Source organism: Miniopterus schreibersii, assembly GCF_964146895.1.
Source record: "Miniopterus schreibersii genome assembly, chromosome: 2".
Lineage (NCBI taxonomy): Eukaryota > Metazoa > Chordata > Mammalia > Chiroptera > Miniopteridae > Miniopterus > Miniopterus schreibersii.
Window position 1 is genome coordinate 142334172 of NC_138102.1, and position 23224 is coordinate 142357395.

A 23224-nucleotide genomic window follows, 5' to 3' on the forward strand; every position below is an offset into this window, starting at 1 on the left:
CACCTGAATAACTGTAAAAGCTGGTCTCCCCGTTTCCCTTATTACCCAACTGAACCGCACAGCTCTTTTAACAACAACACATTTATTCTTATCACTCTGCTGCTGACAACCCTTTAATAGCTCCCTATTACCCACAGGATAATTTAAACTCACAGCAATGCCCTGGGGATAATAAGAGGATCCCAAGTGCAAATTAATTCAGAAAAGCAGAACCCTAGAAATGAAGGGTGGTAGTCCTGCATGAGGCTAGAGAGCTAAGCAGGGCCCTTTACCTGTTAGGGAGAGCCCATTTGGTATTTTAATCACTTGCTTACTTGTCTGTCATTTAAATATACTTAGATCTCTTCACCTTTAAAAGCAACCTTCCTTGTATCCAACATTACCACATCAACTCTCAAAGGTACTGCCCACTCTTGACACTTTTACAGCCAAAGTTATCACCATAGGGTTCAAGGCTGGGTGACTTTTCTCCCACTCAACCTTTAAAAAAAATTATTAAAAGAAAACAAAAGCAGCCTGGCTGGTGTGGCTCAGTGGTTGAGCATCACCCCATGAACCAGGAGATCACAGTTTGATTCCTGGTCAGGGCACATGCCGGGGTTGTGGGCTCGATCCCCAGTAGAGGGTGTGCAGGAGGCAGCCAATAGATGATTCTTTCTCATCACTGATGTTTTATCTCTCTCCCTCTCCCTTCCTCTCTCCGAAATCAATAAAAACATATTTTTTTAAAAAAGACAACAAACAAACATTTAAAAGAAAAAATATATTGATTTGTTTATTCATTAATTTAGCAAACAATTGGTGAGTGTTTACTAATGTGTGTCAAGCAGGATGAAAAAGGAGTCAAGGGCATAGCTTTCCGAGTGAAAGAGATGTGAGTTTGAGTCCCAGCTCTGCCATTTTTGAGTCATACGGACTTTGGTTGGTTACTCACATTTGTGTAAATCTTGGTCACCTCATCTATCAAGCAGGTTTAATACCAGCTCCCACCTCACAGGGAGGGGACTTGACAGGGTTGAAAGAAATAATGCATTTAAAGCACTTAGCCTGCCCGGCCCGGGTGTGGCTCAGCAGTTGAGCGTCAACCTAGGATCCAGGCAATTGGGGTTCGATTCCCGGTCAAGGCACATGCCTGGGTTGCAGGCTTGGTCCCCAGTCGGGGGTGTGCAGGAGGCAGCCGATCAATGACTCTCTCATCATTGATGTTTCTATCTCTCTCTCTCTTCCTCCTTTCCTCTCTCTGAAATCAATAAAGATATATTAAAAAATAATTTTAAAAAATCGGAAAAAAAAAAACAAAGCACTTGGCCTGATGTCTGGTATACAGTGGAGCTTAATTCCTCAATAGGATCATGTTATCAATCAATCAAGTTCCTACACTAATCTTCAACACCAAACCCTTTGGCCATTTGTTTCTTCTTTTTTTTTTAAAGATTTTTTTTTTTTTAATATCTTTATTGATTTCAGAGAGAGGAAAGGAGAGGGAGAGAGAGAGAGACAGAAACATCAATGATGAGAGAGTCATTGATCGGCTGCAGCCCGAAGCCTGGGCATGTGCCTTGACCGGGAATCGAACTCTGATCACCTGGATCCTAGGTCGACGCTCAACTGCTGAGCCACGCCCAGCCGGGCTGTTTCTTCTTTTTTAAAAAAATATGTCTTTATTGATTTCAGAGAGAGGAAGGGAGAGGGAAAGAGAGAGAGATACAAACATCAATGATGAGAGAGTTGTCACTGATCAGCTGCCTCCTGCATGCCCCCAACTGGGGATTGAGCCCGCAACCTGGGCATGTGCCCTAACCCGGAATTGAACAGTGATCTCCTGGATCCTAGGTCAGTGCTCAGGCGCTGAGCTATGCCCAGCTGGGCCATTTGTTTCTTCTTGCTCTTTATCATTTATCTGTTAAATTTTTTCTCTTTAAGCACAGCAATTTCCCCTCCTCATTTCTCCAGTCTCTTGCACCTGAACCCCCACCCCTCAAGCAGCACAGAAATATCTCTGCCAGTTTCTTTGCCAGTAAATCATTTCTTAAACCTTGGTACTTCTCCAACTCTTCTGTAACTTTCTTACATGGCAAGGATCAATGATTTTGCTGTGTTTCTCTTGAATGTGTTATTTACGTTAAAAATAATTAGAATAGAAAGCCACTACAAGGCATTTCATAAGCTAAACAATGGAAATCTAACAAACTAGGAGGATCTTCTAACATTAAAACTGCAAAAAGTTAAATTTTGTAATATAGCATTTGAAGACAAAGAAAAAACCAGAATGCATGTTCTAGTCTCAGGACTTACCTCAATGTATGCTGGTTCACTGCCAGCAGGTGAGATGTGGGGCTGCCAGTCTTTAGGAGGCTTTGAAAGGTACTTGGAATCTGTTACAACCCATTTGAGCCGGGGCCAACCTAAATCAAACCCAAAATAAAAACTGAATTGCCTAAGCCATAAGGGAAGGAATTCACATGAACTGGTCATTTTAAACATCAAGAGAACAAATCAAGGTCATTTTATAATCAGTAAAATATTTTTATTAGTTTTTAGTGATAAATCACTAAACATTTATACCTTCTTTTAAAAGTACAATTGTTCCACATGCTAATTCCAGGCCTTGACATTACCTCAACAATTGGGAGGTCCATTTGGCAGTGGAAGACTGAGGTTAGTGGTCTATCCTCTGTTTCTACATGTAGCATTTAGCTTTAATGAACAGAGTGGTAGCTTTTTCCAACCATCAGCACAAAGGTTAAGGGTGTGGGCTGTGGAATCAGACAGATTTGGGTTCAAATCGCTGCTCTGCCATTTATTAGCTGTGACTTTGGGCAAGTTACTTAACCTCTCTGTGCCTCAGTTTCCTCACCTGTAAAATGGGGATAATAATGGCACCTACTTCATAAGATTGTGAGAATAAGAAAATTAATTTAAGTACTTAGCTATTATTAAATTAAAACACTAATTAAAGCACTCGACTTTAACTTTTAACTGATAATTCAGGTACAAATATTACTAACCTTTAAACTGTACAATCTCTCCATTCTGTGTTTTTGGCAGCCCCTTTAGACAAACTTCACTGGTAAGAGCTAAGGCAATACCACAGCTTCCTAGCAAGAAGCCAATCTGCTGCCCTCCAGCATCCTGTGGAGAAGAGATAATGAGCACGGTCGGGGAGTGAACACAGCACACTCACACCCCAAACCTAACACTCAGTAACGCTCTGGCACTTGTGTGGCAACATTCATGGAACTCCACTGACATGTGGCAACTCAAAATCTACTGACAATATGTTCTTCCAAATAGTTTCTACCATACAATGATTTCCTGAGGGCAAATAAAATATTTTGCTAATCTGACGTTGCTAATGATGAATTCTACCAGCCAAATGTGACCATTTCATTCAAAGGTCAACAATGCTCCTCTTTTAGATTAAATTCAAGCAAATGAAATAAATGTTAACATGGTTAAGTTGTCTTGACCTAGCTACACCCCCAAATCCAAAAGCAAAGCAAGTTAGGTTAGAATAAAATAAATAATGTAAATTAACACCAAATGTCCAAATTTACAATGAAAGTGAATGAATCCAAATACTTATTATTATATTTTAAAAGAGCTAGATTTGAGCCTCACAAAAACAGTAGAGGAAACAACAAAAGATACAGCCTAAAGATTTCCATTAAAATGTCATCTCATTGTAAAATCACGCCAACACTGTCAACTTAATATAAGAACAACCCTATGATTTCCTGAACAATTTAAAGATACTATATCCAATCAATCAGAGTTTCAGAGATGTTACCAATTTGCTTATTCCTTTAAGAAATATTCTTTTTCTTGTAAATCCACAGTCTCCATCATATTTGTCTTTATCAACTCTCAATAACAAAAAGCATGAGAAAATTAAGGTCATACAGCTCATGGAGAAATCATTTGGTTAAACTTGGAAATTTGCCACTTATGCTTCATTGCAGTAGGGCCGATGCATTATCAAAGTAAAATCCTGTGCCCTAGAGTAGCAACATGCCATCGCTGCACCACCCTTCCACCTAATGGAAATCCTAGGTCATATGATACAGTTAAACCAAGTCCAAAAGGCCTCGCCTACTATAAATGTGGATCAGTGTGGATTATCTATAGCCTCTGAAGCAAGGGTGGTACTTTTTATAAATGGTAATTGTTGAAAAGTCAAGTCTGTCCCCATGATTTTTAAGTGATATACAATGCTATAAGTATTCTATCTTAGTTGAAAAGATGTTATCTGAATGAAAGTTACAAATACTAATAAATAATTTTTCTACAACTTTCATGTTTTTAGAAAGTGAACCTTAGTACTTAAGAAAGCAGAATGTTTCTAATGTCGTGACCAAGTCAACAGATCCAAGAACCCAATGCCAGCCATGTCACAACAGGTTACATTCTTAAATTTAGCAATGTTACCTTTCTGGTAAGAGGTACCTCTATAGGCACTGGAATCACTTCTGCCAGGAGACATCCATAAAAAGCCACCATAAACATGACTGGATCATTGTTGGGGTAAACCAGGGCTACCTAAAATGCATAATGACACTCAATAACAGGAATAAAAACAGACTGAAGCTTTCCATGTCACTCTGTAAGATACACATTTACATATAAACATCTCTCATGAATACAATAAATCAAACTAACAGCCTAAAGAAAATTAAGTTATTGAGAAGGATGCACAAATTTAAAGAGACCTCTGTCATTCCTATGATTAGACTAGATACATTTTGGGAACTATAATGCAATTCATCACCATCCTAAGATTTTTCACTTAATTCTACTGGTGATTTAGCAGTAAACAACTCACCGTAAGTAGTAAGTTAATTGTTTGTGAAACCTAAGGCAATTTACTTTAGCGCAGGGCAAAAGCAATAAAATAAATGTAACAATTTCTCAAGATAGACAGCATATTAAAGAATAAGCCTTGCATTTCCTCTGAGAGCCTATAAGCACTGAGTGACTCAATTTTCACCTTAGGGCCAACCTAAGATTTCTAACTCTTTAATTCATTGCATTAATCCTTACTCACTGAACAGCAATGCAAGTACTCTAGCATGAAAGGCATTTGGTATAGGTATAAGCAATACTGGAAGAAACCATTACAGATAAAAAGTTAATTCATTTACAAAAGATAAACAGTTGCCCGGCCGGGCATGGCTCAGCGGTTGAGCGTCAACCTGGGATCCAGGAGATCAGGGTTCGATTCCCAGTCAGGGCACATGCCCGGGTTGCGAGCTCGATCAATGACTTTCTCATCATTGATGTTTCTATCTCTCTCTCTCCCTCTCCTTCCCTCTCTCTAAAATCAATAAAGATATATTTAAAAAAAAAAAAAGATAAACAGTAAAACTTCTGTAGTGTGTTCAAACATGTGATCTCACTTGTAATATATCACAGGGATAACCGACTCTTCCTAATTTATTCAAGGAATGCAAAAACACAGAAGTCACTGTCATTGTGGAGTTTTGTTACTTAGCTTGGATATTTATAAATTAACACCTGAAACTAAATTATACCATTGGACTCTTGTTTTCCCTTCTTCTGTTTTCAAATTCTCTAAACTCTCAAGATAAGTTCAAATTTTTTTTTTAATTAAAGAATTTTTTTAATAAGTTCAATTTTGAACCTTCAAGAGTTCTAAAAAAATACAAACTCCACAAGACATTTAAACAACCCATTTCCTTCCTGCACACGAATGTCCATGTTGCCAGGAAGACAAAGAAGTACCTTCTTAGGGTTCAGTGAGGACTAGGAAACCCTCATGTGCCACATTTGTAAGTAGAAGCCTTCTTTTAGGTGTCCTTTGCCACAATGCAAAAATATTTTTAAAAGGTTTAGGGGATTCTGTAATCATGAGTCTCCTAAAAGCAAGTCTGTTGTATAGTTGGTGTTTCATTCTACAAATTCCAAATGAAAAGTAATGTTTGATAGTAAGAAGTAATCATATTTAGAAATTTATTAATAGGAAAAAACCTTCAAAAATTAAAAAAAATTAATGTCACCTCCAATTAAAGAAGAAATTAAATGATGTCAATTTGTTTCTTCTTAGAAGTAGTATGAGTCTCCCTTCCTTTCTACATAAAACCAAAGAAAACTGTTTTAAAAATTTTACAGGACTTTTAAAAAAATTCTCACACAAGGATATCTTTTGTTTGTTTTTGTTTTTGTTTTTTTTAATTGGTTTTGAGAGAGACAGGAAGGGGGAGAGAGAAATATCGACTGGTTGCTTCCCATACATGCCCCAACTGGGGACTGAACTGCAACCTAGGTATGTGCACTGACTGAAACCCACAACCTTTTTTTTTGGGGGGGGGGGGGCAGTCAATGCTCCAACCAACTGACACACCCAGTCAGGGCTAGGGGACATTTTTTAAAGAAAAAAAATCAGAGTAAACTTTATTGCTATTTTTGTTGCCTGAACATTGAAATATTTACTTCCAGAAAGACTTAGGTTTCCCTTTTTATTAGCATCTCAAGAGCTTACTGATTAAGCAGCTACAGAAAGGAGTAATTTCCTTCAACTGATGAATGCAAGAATTATCACCTGGCATTAGGCCAACCTGGGCTGGCACCAAACCATTTTCATTTTCTAGGAATAAAAGTTATATAAATTGTGCTGTTGTACATTAAAAAATCCAGAATGCACATGTTAGAAAACAGTAAAACATCACCTCCCTAAAACCAAAAAACCAATTACCCTGTCTGCAGGTTTTAATACAGGTTCATTTTTGGTCCCCAGTTTATTAAGCAGTGTGTAGGCCAACTTTAGACTTCTGCTCCACAACTTTCCTGGAAAAAGAAAAGAAAACAGTCATGTAGAAAACCACAGGCGAAATCCCCACGCCCCAGCACACCCATGCCTTTCTTCCCTCTTGGGCACACATCGCTTAAACTCTAAGGGTCCCCATGAGACTTGCAACCTGAGGAAGAAGGGGCAGTGGTAGCTTGTCCTGGGCTAACTGCCTGAACCTGTCTGGAAGGCCCCCTTTACTCTGACTTTTCAGTGAGCTAAAAGCAGCCTCTCCTTTGGCCCACTTCTGTCACTGTGACTTTAACTTTCAGGTGGTCCACACAGCCCTGCATGGCTCACCTTCCTATAACATTTCTAGAGAGCCAAAGCTGCCCCGCCTAGGCTCTCTCCCGGTGCTTCTTCTATCTCAAGCCCTTCCTTTGTCTCACTATCCTCAGCTTTAATAAATGTCCTCTCAAAAAAAAAAAGAAAGAAAAAGAAAGAAAACCACAGGCCTAGATCAGCAAGAGGGCATTCAGTTCCTAAGCACATTTAATAAGACAATGGCCACTTCAAAATGATGCATTAGACAAGCATGGCCCCCAACAGAGAGCTCCTCCCCCACAAAAAATGCTTCATGTTCACTCTAGTTTACAGAAAGTCAGTCCTGCCTCCAAACAACAAAAAAACCATCACCATAAGCTCATTCTGGTTTAAACAATTTTTCAAATTCTTTTCTGAAGTAATCTGAGTATCTTTAGAAATAGTGTGATGTGAGTTGATCACACTTAAAGGGAAGAAAACCATTGTTTATCACAGGACTGAAAATCAAAAGACTACATCATTCTTAGCTTTTTCTGAAGAACCATTTACAAATATGATATTAGATACCAGAAGTAACTGCAAAGCAAAAATATTCAAATAATTAAGCATCCCACACCACTGTATCTCAGTGAAAACAGACAATAAAATGAAAATTAACTATGTGAAACGTGGATATATTCAAAGATGTTAAATAAACATGTAGAGATTTAGCCAACTAACTGCTTTCTTTACAGGGTATGTGGATGAAATTAATGTACAGCTTCTGAAATGAATGCTAAAAACGATTTGGGGGTGAAAAGCCTATTCTCCCCTCTTCATGCTGCCTTCCTTCAATCATTCGTAGAAATTCTTACTTTAGATTATGAAACAAGTAAAAGATAAATCGTATTATTTTCAATAGATACATTAATTTTACATATAACACATTCAGGGGGCATCTTAAACTTGTGTCAATTTCCACAATTCTTTAAATAAAAACAATTTTTCCTCTAAAATTATTCTGTATTCAGGCATATGGACAATGTGCTCCACTTGTGAAGGGAAAAAGGAATCTGTCTGAATAAACTAGTACAAAATCTCATGGCCCAGGTTAAATCTACTCTTCTTATTTTTTTTAAAGTTATTTTTTAAGAATTCATAAAAGAAAAATAATTTACTTTAAAAAGTTATTTACAAAAAAGGAGACATCTGTAATACTTTCAACAATAAAGATAAATTTAAAAGAAACAAAAATGAAAAATAAAAAATGTTATTTACAAAAGAAAAAGAAAAACTTTAGCTAGGATGCAAAACTAAATGGAAAAGTGCTGATTCTTTGTTTATTATAGAATTCTGTGCCTATTATAAGAGGCAGGATGAAGTAAATGACAAAGATCTAAAAAGTAATCAATTTTAATTTTTGGAGAAAACTATGTGGTTTTTATCATATACCATTAATTGTGCCCAAATGTCTTCCTAAAATCCTCTCCTAATGTTAAAACATCAGTGGATACACAAAGTCTCTTTCTTCTTTTTTGCTCTGTAAAATATAAGCTGGCTTGCAAATGTCATGTTAGCAAATGAAAATATTTGGCAATAGCTGTACTTAGAACTTAGGATCCCACGAAAATAAAAGATCTACTGAAACACAATGACCAGCAACTGCTAAATACCAACATAAAAACACCACCCATGCCCAGTCGGAGTGGCTCAGTGGTTGAGCATTGACCCATGAACCAAGAGGTCATCAGTTGATTCCCAATCAGGGCACATGCCAGGGCTGCAGGCTCTATCCCCAGCAGGAGGCATGCAGGAGGCAGCCAATCAATGACTCTCTCTCATCACTGATGTTTCTCTCTCTCCATCTCCCTTCCTCTCTCTGAAATCAAGAAAAACATATTTTTTAAAAAACAAACAAAAAAAGCCCCACCCATGATAACCTGAAGAATTATTAAGAGAAAAGAAGGTGCTGGAATCTTGTAAACTCACCGTATGTGAGAGTGTAAACTGGTTTTCCTGTTACATCCAGTGCAGTCAGACAGGGGCACTTTGCCTGAGTGGTGCCCCAGCGCTGCAGGGCAGACTCAAGAGCAGGAGGCCAGTTACAGATGACTCCTAATGGCTCTCCCTTCACAGGGGTCATCTGCCGTCCCTCAGGCTTGGGCTGGTTGGGGTCCGGCTGAGGTACTGAAACAAAAAAACACCAGTGGGTTATGAAAATAAGATCTGATGTAAGTATAAACACCAACCAACAAAACTTAGATTGCTAATCCCAAATATATTTCCCTTTTCCCTTCATTTTTATCTAGTTTGAACTCACTCTGAGAAAAGAAAGAACATCGTTAGAAGTGGTAATCCACAAACTGGGCATTAATTCATTTCCCCACAAAACTGTAAAATCATATTTTAATATATTTTATGCAACAAGCAAATCCTGACCCTGACAAAGCAAATCACCAAACATATAGAAAAGCAAAGTATAAATTTCCTTTCAGCAGTTTCACAATTTTTAGTAAACTTGTTTTTAAATCTTTAGTTTGTGTCCAATGTTAGAGCCAAGTTCCATTTCACCAGGTTATATTCAATGAAAAAGCACTGACTGTGAGTCAGGCAAACCAAGTTTACATTCGCTTTTTACTAGCGTGACCTTGAGCAAACTTAGTTACCTGAGTCCTGTTTTTCCTCATCTATAAAATGGGGACAGTAGCAATTATACCACAGGGTCAGTATTAAAGTCAAACCAATAATGGACACGGATGTTCCTTCCATGTCTCTGCACCCTACACATATCTCATATGGTCAATCCCTTTGTCTCATGATGAACTCATTCTCAACCCTCTCAGGATACAGCTCAACTGGCACATTCCCTGGGAAGCCAGCCTGGGCCATTCCTTCCTCAGTGCTCCCACACTATGTGGCAGTCCACCCTTATTAAAGCACTGAGGATCCTCAAGGCCTTCTGATACTATACAACTCTGCCCTAAGCTTTTTGAGAGAAGGCATGGTTCTTACTCCTCTTATTGTCCATAGCGCCTAATACATAATGGCTGCTCAATCAATTTTAATTAAATTGAATGGAATTTGGAGATTAAAAAAAGCTCTATATTATTAACATGATCATTCCAGAAACTGGCAGTGAATAGTATTTCATATTCTTTCATAAAGACAAAACTAAAGTCCTCTTAATTTTTCTGCAATAAATATTATTTAAATAATAAAGAGCAAAAAAATCCTATATATTCATAGCAGGAAAGATAATTTACACATGGAACAAAAAATCAAGTATTTATTGAGTGCCAATTATGTACATAGGATGTGATAAACAGTGGGAAAGTAAACACTGCCTATGTCATTCTTTTTTAAAAAATATGTCTTTATTGATTTCAGAGAGAGGAAGGGAGAGGGAGAGAGAAACATCAATGATGAGAGAGTCATTGATTGGCTGCCTCCTATACGCCCCTGACTGGGGATCGAGCCCACAACCTGGGCATGTGCCCCAACCGGGAATCAAACTGTGATCTCCTGGATCCTAGGTTGATGCTCAACCACTGAGCCACACCTGGCCCGGCTGCCTGTGTCATTCTTGACAAATGTTTATTCTTTCAAATAATGCTAGGTGCAAGGAATACAGAGTCTGTGCCCTCTGGGAGTATCTAGAGTACAATATAGACACATCCTCACACACAGAGCAAGTAAACATGAGTAGTGCATGACAGAGATATGTATAGAGAGGGAGGGCAAAAGAGGGTCACATCATCCAGCTTAGGGGATGGGGTCCCCCACGTGTAGGAGATAATGCCTGAGCTGAATCTTAAAGGAAGAGTAGGAATTAGCCAGGTGAATGGGAGGTGAGAGAAGAAGCATAAAAGGGACAATGGACAGAATGAGCAACAAATATTAGATGGGCAATTGAAATATGAAGTAAACTGTATTTTATAGGTCAATTTAATGACAGACTTGAGCAGCTCACTAAAATGTCTTGATTAGTTTCACTTCCTACATCACTGCCCGAGGTAAATAATATTTCAGCTGTCCTTCTATTTTGTATATTTCCAGAAACTAAACCATCAGATTACGTAAAGAAAAAAAAAAAAGAACATGAGTGATTCTAAATAAATGGTTTTGGTTTTACAAACAGACCATACATATGGTAGACACAGTCTTCTGGTCATAAAAGTCTACATTACTGCCATCCACTAGGTCTCCATGCAGACCCTGGGGCACACCCTTTCAGGCTTCCAAAGGCATATGGGTATCTCTTTTCCAAAGGTAATCTTATTCAAATAAACAACTGTTGCCTATTTATAACTAGTGACAAGCTGTGAGCTCTATTCTGCCAATGCAAATTGTTCCAGTATGATTTCTATTAAACCTTGACCTTCATTTGCCTGGTCAATATATAGCACTAAAGACTGGTGGGGCTACTATTGGCATGGGCACCTTTGAATATCAGTGCATCGAGAAAGATCCCCTTAGCTTAATGAGTTCAGTGACTCCTAAAGAAACAAAAATTCTTCTTAACCTCATGTACCAGGTTGCTTGTTGCTTCCTGCTGCATAAAGTGGGCTAAGACCGGATCTAGTCTACTCATATGCCTATTTCCAGTAACAGGTCTAATGTGATCAAAGCCTACTACTAGTCTCAGGATGTAAAAATGGAGTACAAAGCAACCAGGGCTTAGTTAGCTCTTTTGACAAAAGCTTTTGTTAGGTAAGTCTATTTGTCATCTAGCTTCAATAATTATCAAATGATCACTTTCATTTCATCTATGCCCCCATGTGTTCTCCTCCCAATCCTTCCTAGACATATGATTTCATCCATAAAGTTTTTAAATTACTCAATGAGTAAGTCACTATTACCACTTCCTCTACAAAGCCTTCCCTAACTACACAGATGGAACTGATTTCTTCCCTTCTCCAACTGCCTGCATTAGTTGATACATACTTATTAGCTAAACTCAGTTTTCACATGTAAATATTCTCACACCAGTCTAAATTGTAAACAACATAAGGAAAAAGAAAGTGACTGTATTTTTATTAAATTTTTCACCATCTACCATGTTATCTTATAGAAAGCAGACATATATATGTGTTGATTTAACAAAAAGTCTGAGTTATATCAAAAAGACTGGGAAATTTTTGAAGTTGCATATGACATCAGTATTCTAGGATAATGTCAAATATAAATAATTTTTTAAATTATGTGTTTGGGGAAGTTCCAAATTTCAAAGAGCATGTTTTCAGATAGGTCAATGCTCCATAGTTCTCTCTTTGCTTTTCTCTCCCCTCCCTCCCCTCCTTATATTTCATCTGAGATTTAAAATATAAATGATCCTTAGGGGAAAAGAGTAGAGAACTACAAATTTTTTCAACCAAAATTGATGCCTTGCTCATCCTCAAATCCTTCAGTGCCTGACATGTAGTAATTGCTTAAGAAATGTTTGTTTATGGAATGTATGTTTTTGGTACTATTACTACTACCTTCCACAATTTCTTCAGAGTCATCCACAAAAAATTCTTTTAAGGGAGGCCTTTTGGGTCGTTTCAGAGTGTTGAGAAGCTGTTGGATTTTTGTGGATACTCTGCTACTGACAGGAACACCTATAAGGGAAAAAACGGTAAGTTAAAATTAATTGATTTTAGGGATATTTTAGTTCATCAATTCTCTTAGGAGCTTTTCTTTTTAATGATGTTTGGCCTTTGCCCACAATCTCATCCTATTTCAACTGGGACAAGTAAGTACACATATGTCCATGACAAGTTTTGACAAAAGAGAACAAATATGGTGCCATTATTAATGTACTCCTTAAAGATTTCACCTAATCTCCCTTTTCTCTTATAGCATTCTATTCTTTTTCCATATTCAGTTTTTTGTTCAAAGTATCTTCTGAAAGTACAGACTAAGTGTGAACAAGTGTCAGTGCGGCCACAGTGCAGGCTACTGAAAAGAGGGAGCTCAAGATGACTTGTGTTACTAGATTTCTAACAAAAAGAACTCCCTACCATCAGCTGTATCCATAAGGCTGGACCTGTTGGATCCTTTGTGCATGCCTTTAACTATCCCCGAGGGGGGCAGGTCAATATTTGCTGGGCGTACTGAGGAAGATGATGATGAAGAAGAGGTAGTTGTAGTGACGTCAGGGGGAGCAGAGAAATTCTCTAAGAGGGGAGAAAACAAAATTTAGAATTATATTACATTAGTAGTAAAAATAATAATTTTTAAATCTTTATTTTTTGTTTTCTGCTTTTTAACAAGGAAGAAAACTATATAAATAGGGAATGAGCTCTTGTAAAATGACCTCTGAAATCAAATTCTACTAGCAAGATATAATGAGAGAGCAAGAGGTTAAGCCAGGGCTTATGAGCTTTCCAAAATTATTTTTAAAAACTCGAGTAGCCTTATTAAGATCAAATCCTCTATCATATGTTTCTCAAAAACATTCTCTTCTACATAGAAAGGCTGGTAAAAAACCAATGTTATATAATCATAATAAAATAAAAATTGCAAATAACTTCAAAATGAAACCAAGTGAGTATGATTCTGTAGCTACTAATATTCTAGTCTATTGAGCATGTTTATGTTGGTTTATCTATAATATTTCTTCTTCCACTGAAGACAGAAATAGTATCTTGGGAATGGGTCAGACCACTCAAGTTTCCAGATGAAGAAAACCAGATAAGTCTACTTCTAATTTTTATAAAATGACCCACAGGTAAGTTGGATCTACTACACAGACAAGGTTCTTCCCTTGCTCTAAGCATCATTAGTGTTACTGTATCCTGCTTCACAAAGGGGTTCTCACTATAAAGAATCTGAATGACATCAGCTGGAAGAAAGCCATTCAGCAGGGATGTTACAAAAAATTAAGAAAAAGAAAACATCTGGAGAAGTAAAAAAATAAAATTAGAAGAAGTAAAATATACAATTCACAGGAATAATGAAAAGCCACTCTAAACTATAAAAAGGGGAAAAAAATCATAAGATGAACAATTTAAACCATAATATAAACAATTTCTAAAATCAATTTGGAAGTAAGGTCTCTATATCCCAAAAGTCTGTAATTACTAGTTTAAGAGTTTTTAAAGTTTTAAATACAGTACTAACTAAAAAATAAATAAATAATAAATACAATACTACACAAGTGTACTGCAGTATATCCCTTCTGTAGGATAATGTGGTAACAAGGCGTTAAAAACAGACATTTCTATCTGACCCAGCAATTCCACTTAAAGGAAATAATCAGACAAATGCACGAAGTTTTGTGTTAATGGATGTTCATCCCAGCAGTTTTTATAACAGCAAAAAAAATGAATAACACTTAAATGTCCAAAATTGGGTAATGGCTAAATGGACCAGGACAGGCTATGCAGTGGCATATTTTGAAACCATAAAAAATAACAGTATAATTCTGTATTAATGATATTACAGATGTTTGTGATACACTGCTAAGAAAAAGCAGATTATGAATGTTATGGTTAGTTCAATTTCATTTTTGTAAAAATAAAACCTCCATATTTATATGCAAATCAAGTCTAGAAGGATATATGATAAAGTGATAACACTAAAGTGTTATCCATGGAAAGTGGGTTTACAGACTGAATTATTTCTTTTAAAACAAACATCTCAAAGGCAATAATGTTGGATAAAACTATTCTCTTTTAGGCCAATGTGAAAATCAGACCTGACCCAACCATGACAAGTTGCTTACCCTCCCAAATGGAGAGGTGGTGAGTATGCTCACCTGTAGCTGCTTTAGGAGGTTCAGTGAGTTATAGGGCAGAGTGGAGAGTGCAGGACAAATCATTGCTGTTGGCACTTGGCTTTTAAGTGTGGGCAATCATACCCTCAAGGTAGCTATTTTCTTTAAAAATAATTGGCTTGAATTGAAGTTTTTCTAAGTTTTTCTTTTTAATTAATAAAATAAAGATACAGGTGCATTCTCCCTCCTGAGAGCATACCTGTGCCTTTCCCCTCCCTTCCTTCTTCCCCCAAGGTCTGTTCCCTTGACCTTTCTCTGTCTTAAGCTCCAAGGGCCCTTTTCTTTTGCTTCTGTAACTTTCTAAATACATTTTCTCTTATAGTTTAAAAAAACAAAATAAAGATATATATATATATGTAAGGTGATAAAAAGGTCACTGCTGAGAAAATTAAGACACCAATGCAATTGATTGTCTAGAAAAAAGGGGAAAGTATAACAGACACATGATATAATGTTCATATACATCACTTAGTGTGCGCACCAACCAATTAAGCAAAAGCAGAGATCTGAGCTGTATCTTTATCTGCAGATGTCACAACCTCTTTAAAAACACACATGAAAAAACATAAAGCAGAGCCAAGCAAAAGCTACATACACACCATACAGGTGCATCAGCAGCACATAGCAGCTCACAGAGTCCCAACATTCTCAAGCTGCACACTCTAGCTGTAGCAATAACACAGCAGCAAGGACAATAAATCCAGTCTTTACGCTAAAGACAAAAGGGCCTCACTGAAATTGTCTTAATACAGAATTTGCTCAGATTTAGTGTTTTGTGTTTGAGAGAACGTAGACAACAATCTTGGGGAAAATCTAAGACGTTAATATTTTAACACCTTTGAACAGATGGAATATTCTTCAACAGGGATAAGCCCTCACTAGACTGGTGTTGTATCTTGCAGCTTGAGTATTGCTTGCGGAAATAGCTATGGCTTCAGGTTGACAACTCTATGCACCAAAAATGCAGATGATAACTATCATTCCAAATGTATTGCTGATGTTTCCTTCTTTGCTCATTAACTGTCATGTTCTTTGATTCTACTTTTTAGGCCACTCTGGAAAACCTAATACAAATAATAAACTCTTTCCTGGACACTGGGAGCCAAATGGAACATAATTTGGGCTTCTTGGGTAGATCCAGCTCCTACCTATTCGAGTATTGGCAAATACATCAGCTAAAGACCCACTGGTTCCTTTGACCTCTCCATGGGACAGCGTAGAAGATGCGGATGAAGAAGTGGACGATCCCTGAATTGAACGGTTGATCCAGGACTCAGCATTCTGTAAGCTCTGTTGTAAGGCAGCAGAGAGCGCAGCTTGGCGTCTCAGAGAGCCCTCATCCTCAGAGGCCGAAGACGTGTCTGTGTGGAATTAGAAAAAAAGTTGTTCTCGATCCTGCCTAGAACAGAGACCTTTCACTTCTTGCTCATTGATCACACATTCAATTTTGACACTAGTAAAACATTCACAATCTTAAGGTAAACTAATATGTCAAGTTTCTCCAGAATCACAAGGAAAGGTGTATGGACCAAAGCCTGCAAAAATAAAAGTCTAAATCTGTAGGTAATTTTAAATTATTTTTTAAAAACCCTTTTAGAACATTTAAACTTCATTCACTGTTTTTCTGTTCTACGTTTAATCAATATCTAAGTTCTTTGGCTTATCTTACTTATGTTCAACTAATTCTGAAGTGCTTATATATCATCCTCAATCTCTTAATTATAGAGCCCTAGGATAGGATGCTACACTGATTCTGACAAGTACTTATTAATTAGTATTTACTTAAAAGGAAATAATCTTGATAGGGGGAATATAAAAACTTATTTTTATTAACAATGACTTAAGTGTCAGTGAGAGACTTGGAAACATGTGGAATAAGAAAAAATGCTTAGAGTAGAGGCATTCATAGTTTTAGTGGAAAAGACAGCTGGTCACTGGCACAGGTAAGCTTTCCAAACATGGCAGGAGAGGGCACTGATCTGTATTTCTCTCCTTCATTCTCAGAGAATAATTGTGAGAAATTCACTGATGTCTGTATTTAGCCTGGCTCTGACTTCAGGAAAATAAGGCCTAAATTAGAAAAGCATGTTAAAAAAAAAAAAAAGTTCAACCAAATATAGGATAGCCAAGGGCAGCAGAAGTCAGGGATTTGTTTCAGGCTCTACGCTGACGAGGCATACAAGTTAAGGGGCATTTGGTCTGACGTGAGACCAACCCTTTTAAATGATTTGGGGGGGTTATAATTTATAGCCTGTGGATTGAATTTCATTCATTTTTTTGAAATTAAATATTCTGTGGTTAGTCCTGCTGAATACTTTCCTATAACTGAGGTGAAGGAACTGTAGGTCCATGTTTCTACTTTGGCTCAAGAGCCAAAGAGATAACATTGCTGGTACCGACAATTGAAATTTGAACCACAGAAGACTAATTTAATCTAGAAGTTAAATATTGCAGGACTAGAGCAAGAAAGTTTACCCTTGCTTCCTGCTCTGGACTACCTCCAAATTATTATCTCATATTGAAGGAGATATGAAGCGCAAGACTGATTTTTACAATGTACTACATAGCTACAGTATATGCCAGGAACTACTTCAGATTCCGGGGATTCTGAGATGTGTGAGTTCTTATGAGACAGGAAGGGTCCTAAAAAGGCTTACAGTCTAGTACAGGAGACACACAACCCCAGAATGTTTCACAGGAATAAAAGACACCGCTAAGAAATAGAGTAAGCAAAGGGTTTCACTCCAGGGGCACCAATCCCAGCTGGGGATTTCAAGTACTTCTATGTAAATGAAGCAAAGACTTTGAGGAGGTCAGGGGCAAGAGATGAGGCTGGAGGGATAGATAGTGACCAGACCCCAAAGGGATAAAGCAATGAGGTTCTTTAAAGGGGAAAGAGATCTACAATGCAAAATGAGGGTGATATAAAGAAAAGTAATAGCATCTATAATGTTTTAAGGAAAGCATTTTGCATAATTTCCAGAAATTGGGAGAGAGAGGTTTCTGTCTTTGCAAACAATGCTAAAGAAAAAGGTGAGGGGGTGTGTGGGACAGGTGAACCTGACCCCAAGAATAAAGTATTTTCAGGGTACAGATAATACATCTCTGGATCCCATAAACTCCATTAGGTTTGCAGGCTGTCTTTATTGAATCATTTATTTTAATTTGTGTAAGTCTAAAATCAGAATAACCCAATTTTCAAAAGATAGTAAAGGCGGTATTTTCATGATTAGGTTTATAGAAAATAGGCTTCATTATGTTTCTATATCAAATCAATTATGTAATTAGGTATATTGTTTCAATTCAATTTCCTCATTTGCCTGCCAGTCCTCCTCAGTGTTTAGTGACCACAACTGTGGGCAACTTGGCTTAGTATAGTGGAGAAAACAGATTTGGTGTCTGTCTTCCATTTCATCTCTGGAGTCCACCCCTTCCCAGCTTTGTGACTTGGGGGTAAAATTATCCATCTGAGAAGCCTGGCTGTTCAGTCATTCAATAAATACTACTAAGCGCTACACTAGTTTGATAGGAATAAAAACGGCGAGCAATTAGTGATAAGGAGCATAAAGGTGGGGAGAGTGAAGAGTCAGACAGAGGGAACAGCATATGAGAAAGCTTGGAAGGGACAGAAAACAAGGCACATTTAAAGATCTGAAAGAAATGAGACTAGCTGAAGCACAGGTAGTGAAGAAAGATGATTCTAGGCAAATGAACAGCACTGGGTTGCTAAGGGCTGTGGCAGACATGCTAAGGAAACTGGCCTTTATGCTAATTGCAGTGGGAGACCATGAAATGAGACAGAGTCCAGAAAGCAGCACAGCAGTGAGAGCACACAGCAGGTGGACAATAAACATTAGGTCCCCTTCTCCTCCCAGAAAAATCCACCCTATGTTACAGACACAAAACTGTCTGGGCAAAGCTTAAAGCTGATCATGTGCTTAAGATCACACTTAAATGTAAACACTTCTCTGGGACTGTATCTTCTTAAAAATAAAAATGAGCTCCTTTAAATACTTACATGATTATTTAACTGTCACCCAGAAAATTGCAATGAATTAGTAAAATTTGGGCAAGATTAAATTAATATTAATATAAATAAAGTTATCACTTTCCCACTGATTCTGTTCTGGTTGAACATGAACTCACAACTGTTATTTGTCATAACTAAAGTTCCTTACCTAAGCTCTGTATATGATGAATACAATAGGTCTATACAACAAAAAACAATTCTGAAAACACAGTTTGCCCTTCAGTTTATAACTGGTACGATTTTAACACAGCATCATTTAATACTGATCACCAGAAGCCTAACCTCTATATATAACCAATTAGGAAACATACATAATTAGCTTGTTGATTTTAAGGAAAGAAAAATCCCAAATTTACTAACTGTTCTTAACTGCTGTAGCACCTTCAGTTTTTAGCAATGTGTGGAAATGACTCCCCTCTTCTTAGTGGAAAATATATTTATTACATCTAAAAATGTTTATTAATAAATTTAATTTATAAATTAAATTTAAAAACCTACCATATCCATTCCACTCCTGAGAACTGAAAGCATACCTATGCAAGGACTTGTACATGGATGTTCTAAGGAGTTTTATTAGTAATAGCTAAAAATAGGAAACAACCTAAATGTCCATCGACAACTGAATGGATAAATCATGGTGAATCTTTACGATGGAATACAGATTCCATCTCAGCAATAAAAAGGAATACACTACAGTACGGATACACACAATGTGAATGAATCTCAAAATAATTACACTGAATTAAAGAAGCCAAACCTTCCCCCCAAGCTCCCCAAAAGAAGTATAACTGTATGCTTCTATTTATATAAAATTCTAGACAATGCAGACTAATGTATAGTGACAGAAAACAGATCAGTGGTTACCTTGCAAAGATGGGGAAAGGTGGGATTACAAAGGGATCATCAGGAAACCTGGGGGGTTTGTTTATCTTAACTGTGCTGATGATTTCACAGTTTTTCTATGTCAAAACTTAGCAAAAATATGCTTTCGATATGTGCTATTTATGTCTATTGTAATTCAGTAAAGCTATAAAAAAACTAATTTAAAAAATTGTGGTGGTGAAATGACACCTTGGTGAGAGGGTGGTAATCTGGGAGTCAGTTTACACAACCTGAGGCAAAGAAAGTTTCTCTGTAGGCAAGGAAAAAGTTTGAAGCTTAGGGAAAAAATGTTAGAGATCCAAGAAGAGCCAGCCTAGGAGCAAAAGCATATATGGAAGAGAAGATGAAAAGGTTAGTTCTAGAAGCAGGCCAATCTGAAACTACCTTGGACAACAATTCCGAGCAGCTTAATCTAGCACCAAAACCAACCAGGGTGCATACTGATTCACCAGACAAGTGTCAGGGAGACTTTCATAACTACCCCAGAGATTTCAGCATCCCACACTAATCTGTCTCTGTGCAGAGAGCGGGCTGGGGCTGAAAATCACTACAAAGAGCCTAACTGGCAGGAGGTCCATGATTTGCCTGACCATTAATATCTAAACTGGAATACTTCTGAAAGAAAGGGCACTCACTATAAATAATTACTCCAGGGTTACTCTACCTATAGGGGATCTCCAAACATTGTTCTTCTGGGTATTTTCCCAAATCTATGAAAAAGAGAACCCCCCCCCCCCAATTGCCTATTTGAAAAGTTAAATCAAACATGTGGCAATTGTTAGAGCTCCAAAATTACCAGAAAATATTTACTGACAATACGGTAGAATGAGAGGCAATATGCCAGGTGGTTTAGAGGATGGGCTTTAAAAGTCTGACTGACCTGGCCCTAGCCAGTTTGGCTCAGTGGTTAGAGCACTGGCCCTTGAACTGAAGGGTCCCGGGTTCAATTCTGGCCAAGGGCACGTAGCCTCAATCCGCAACCCGGTCGGGGCACATGCAGGAGGCAACCAATTGATGTGTCTCTCTCACATCGCTGTTTCTCTCTCTCTCTTCCTCCCCCCCTCCCCCCACTCTCTCTGAAATGCAATGAGAAAACTGATTTAGAGAGGCTCGATAACTTGCCCGACTTCTGTTTCTAGCTGTGTAGTCAATTAAATAACCTGAAAACTCCTAGAAACTGGGGAAAGAAAACTTCCCTTTAGAAATGCAGGATAAAATATAACCAGCTTCCTTTTAAATAACGTACAGGAGCAAGAGAGTGGATAGTCGCCGAAAAAATATCCTCGGGTGAGGAATAAAAAATAATATCTAGATTTCAATCTCAGCTCTGCCACTGACAGCTGTTCTTAGGGGTCTTGTTCTTTTTCTATGAATTCTCTTTCATTGTGCGTGTTTTCTATTTTTGGATAGTTTGCTCACATTCAGTGGATCTGTAGCTGTGGGAATCTCAAGTTCCTAGATGGAGGTTGCATCCTTCCAGAAACCATATGTGCCAGAGGGTTATCACCAGCCTTTATGTTAGTTCACTTTTTAATATTAGCAGAAACAATTGTGACATTTAAATCTTGCACCCACTGACCACAAGTACTTAGGGAAGGTCCCTTCCTCCATTATCCCAAGGCCAGGTACAAGCCAAGCTTTGTTGACATCTTCTTCTGCTGACAGTTTAATTTTTTCAAATTCACTTTTCTGGTGAAGATACAAGCCTCTCCAGGGATCTTGATTCCAGCTTCCAATCAAATATAGGTCCAAGGTTTTATTTTTTCTATCCTTGTGGCAACTAAAATTTAGATCCCTACTTTACTGCCTCCTCTCTCCCGAGGGGGCCAAAGTGTACCCATCTCACCACTCTGATTTTCGGCGACTATCCACTCTCTTGCTCCTGTACGTTATTTAAAAGGAAGCTGGTTATATTTTATCCTGCATTTCTAAAGGGAAGTTTTCTTTCCCCAGTTTCTAGGAGTTTTCAGGTTATTTAATTGACTACACAGCTAGAAACAGAAGTCGGGCAAGTTATCGAGCCTCTCTAAATCAGTTTTCTCATCTGTAAAATAGGATAGGAGATTGTCAAAAGAGCTAAAAATGAGAAAGTATATGTTAAGCACTTAGCCCTTTGACTAGTATACAGAGGGTACACAATAAATGGTAACTATGAAGTTACTTTATTGGCCAAACTTAAATTTTACAATCAGTTATGGAAATCAGTGAATTCAATCTGATAGAGTGGGTTTTTATTGTGCTTTGGGTTAAAGAATATTGAATATATACTAGCTACTCAAATAACTGTGAACCGTTGCTGATAACCCATACTAATATGAAAGTATGCTATTAAAATGATCCAAATCTGTTAGCTAGAGCACATTTATAGAGGTCTGATTTGCCAGCTCTGTTTACCTTGTGGTTTTGAGAAAAATTATAATATTTAGAAAAAAGCTCCCAAAGTTGGTAATTCAGACAGGTAATTTCTTTTAAATTCAAATTAACTGACTGATACGTATTTTGGGCTATATGCTCTCAGAAGGTAATAGCTATTCAATATGATTAGAATACTACCCATCCCAGTACCATGCATACATGAGTAGCTATTAAGTAAAGAAAGACTTCCCAAACATAAGGCATTAGTAGAGTGAAAAACAGAATCAAGAAGACTCAAGTCTGGGGCTTAATTGCTGTTGGACCTGGGATAAGTGACTGAACCTGTTTGTTTCCTCATCTCTACAGAAATCTGCCCTTCCTGCTTTCCCAGAAGCTTGTGAGGAGCAAATGGGGCAGGGCAGCCGTGGGTGCGTCCAAGTCTTTCGTATACTGTAACATACTGTAATTCCATAAAGCATTATTAAACTATGTTGAAAGTATAACAATATCCCAGTCTGTCCACGGGCGTCAGAGAAACACAGAGGTAAAATTCTCCCTGTCTGGTGCTATGAATTACTGCTACAGTCACTTTCAAGCAGGGCCCTACGTGAGATAAACCTCTAAATTTAAGCTTCTTTCAACCCAAGCCAGCTGAAATAGTTTATTGTGCTTTAGGGTCATTCTGTGACCTATCTGATCATCCTGGTACCCTCAGTGCAGTGTAGGGAAGGTCCACACGGGTGCAGAAAAAGCTTAGAGGGGAAAGAAAATATATGCTGCAGTTTTTACATTGTGTTTATCTGTATGAATGAGTAATAGTGTTACACAAAGAACCCCCACAAAGAGCTGAGGTAATTGTCTCATGACATTAGTAAGTGATTTCAGCACACAAAGGGAACGAGATGGCAGTAATTCAAGCAGTCCAAATGATTCTGAAAAAGGACACCGACACTGAAAGAACCATAGAGTGCTACCACCTTGGAGAATTTAAATGTTTCAATCCACAAGACAGGAATCAGTGTACATATCAATAAGGAAATTTTAGGTTGATTGACACTTTATTATTTGAGAATGATTTATAAATGAAAGACAAATTATTTCCCATGCCAACTATTTACCACATTTTCTCCTTAAATCTTTTTTATTAAAT

The 23224-nt window shown here is 37.6% G+C and overlaps 1 protein-coding gene across 2 annotated transcripts in view; it reads right to left on the reverse strand.

The window, feature by feature from the left end:
* DIP2B (disco interacting protein 2 homolog B) overlaps positions 1-23224 on the reverse strand; it is a 217815-nt gene that overhangs the window by 53354 nt on the left and 141237 nt on the right. For both annotated transcript variants that reach the window (XR_013998293.1, XM_081130198.1), the window contains exons 5-12: positions 15956-16168; positions 13051-13206; positions 12529-12648; positions 9038-9235; positions 6713-6804; positions 4429-4539; positions 3009-3132; positions 2296-2405 (exon numbers count right to left, since the gene is read on the reverse strand). Coding sequence is in view for 1 of the 2 variants with exons in the window: in XM_081130198.1 (XP_080986324.1) it covers positions 2296-2405; positions 3009-3132; positions 4429-4539; positions 6713-6804; positions 9038-9235; positions 12529-12648; positions 13051-13206; positions 15956-16168 (1124 nt within the window). In the remaining variant the exon portion in view is untranslated. The remainder of the gene's footprint in view (positions 1-2295; positions 2406-3008; positions 3133-4428; positions 4540-6712; positions 6805-9037; positions 9236-12528; positions 12649-13050; positions 13207-15955; positions 16169-23224) is intronic.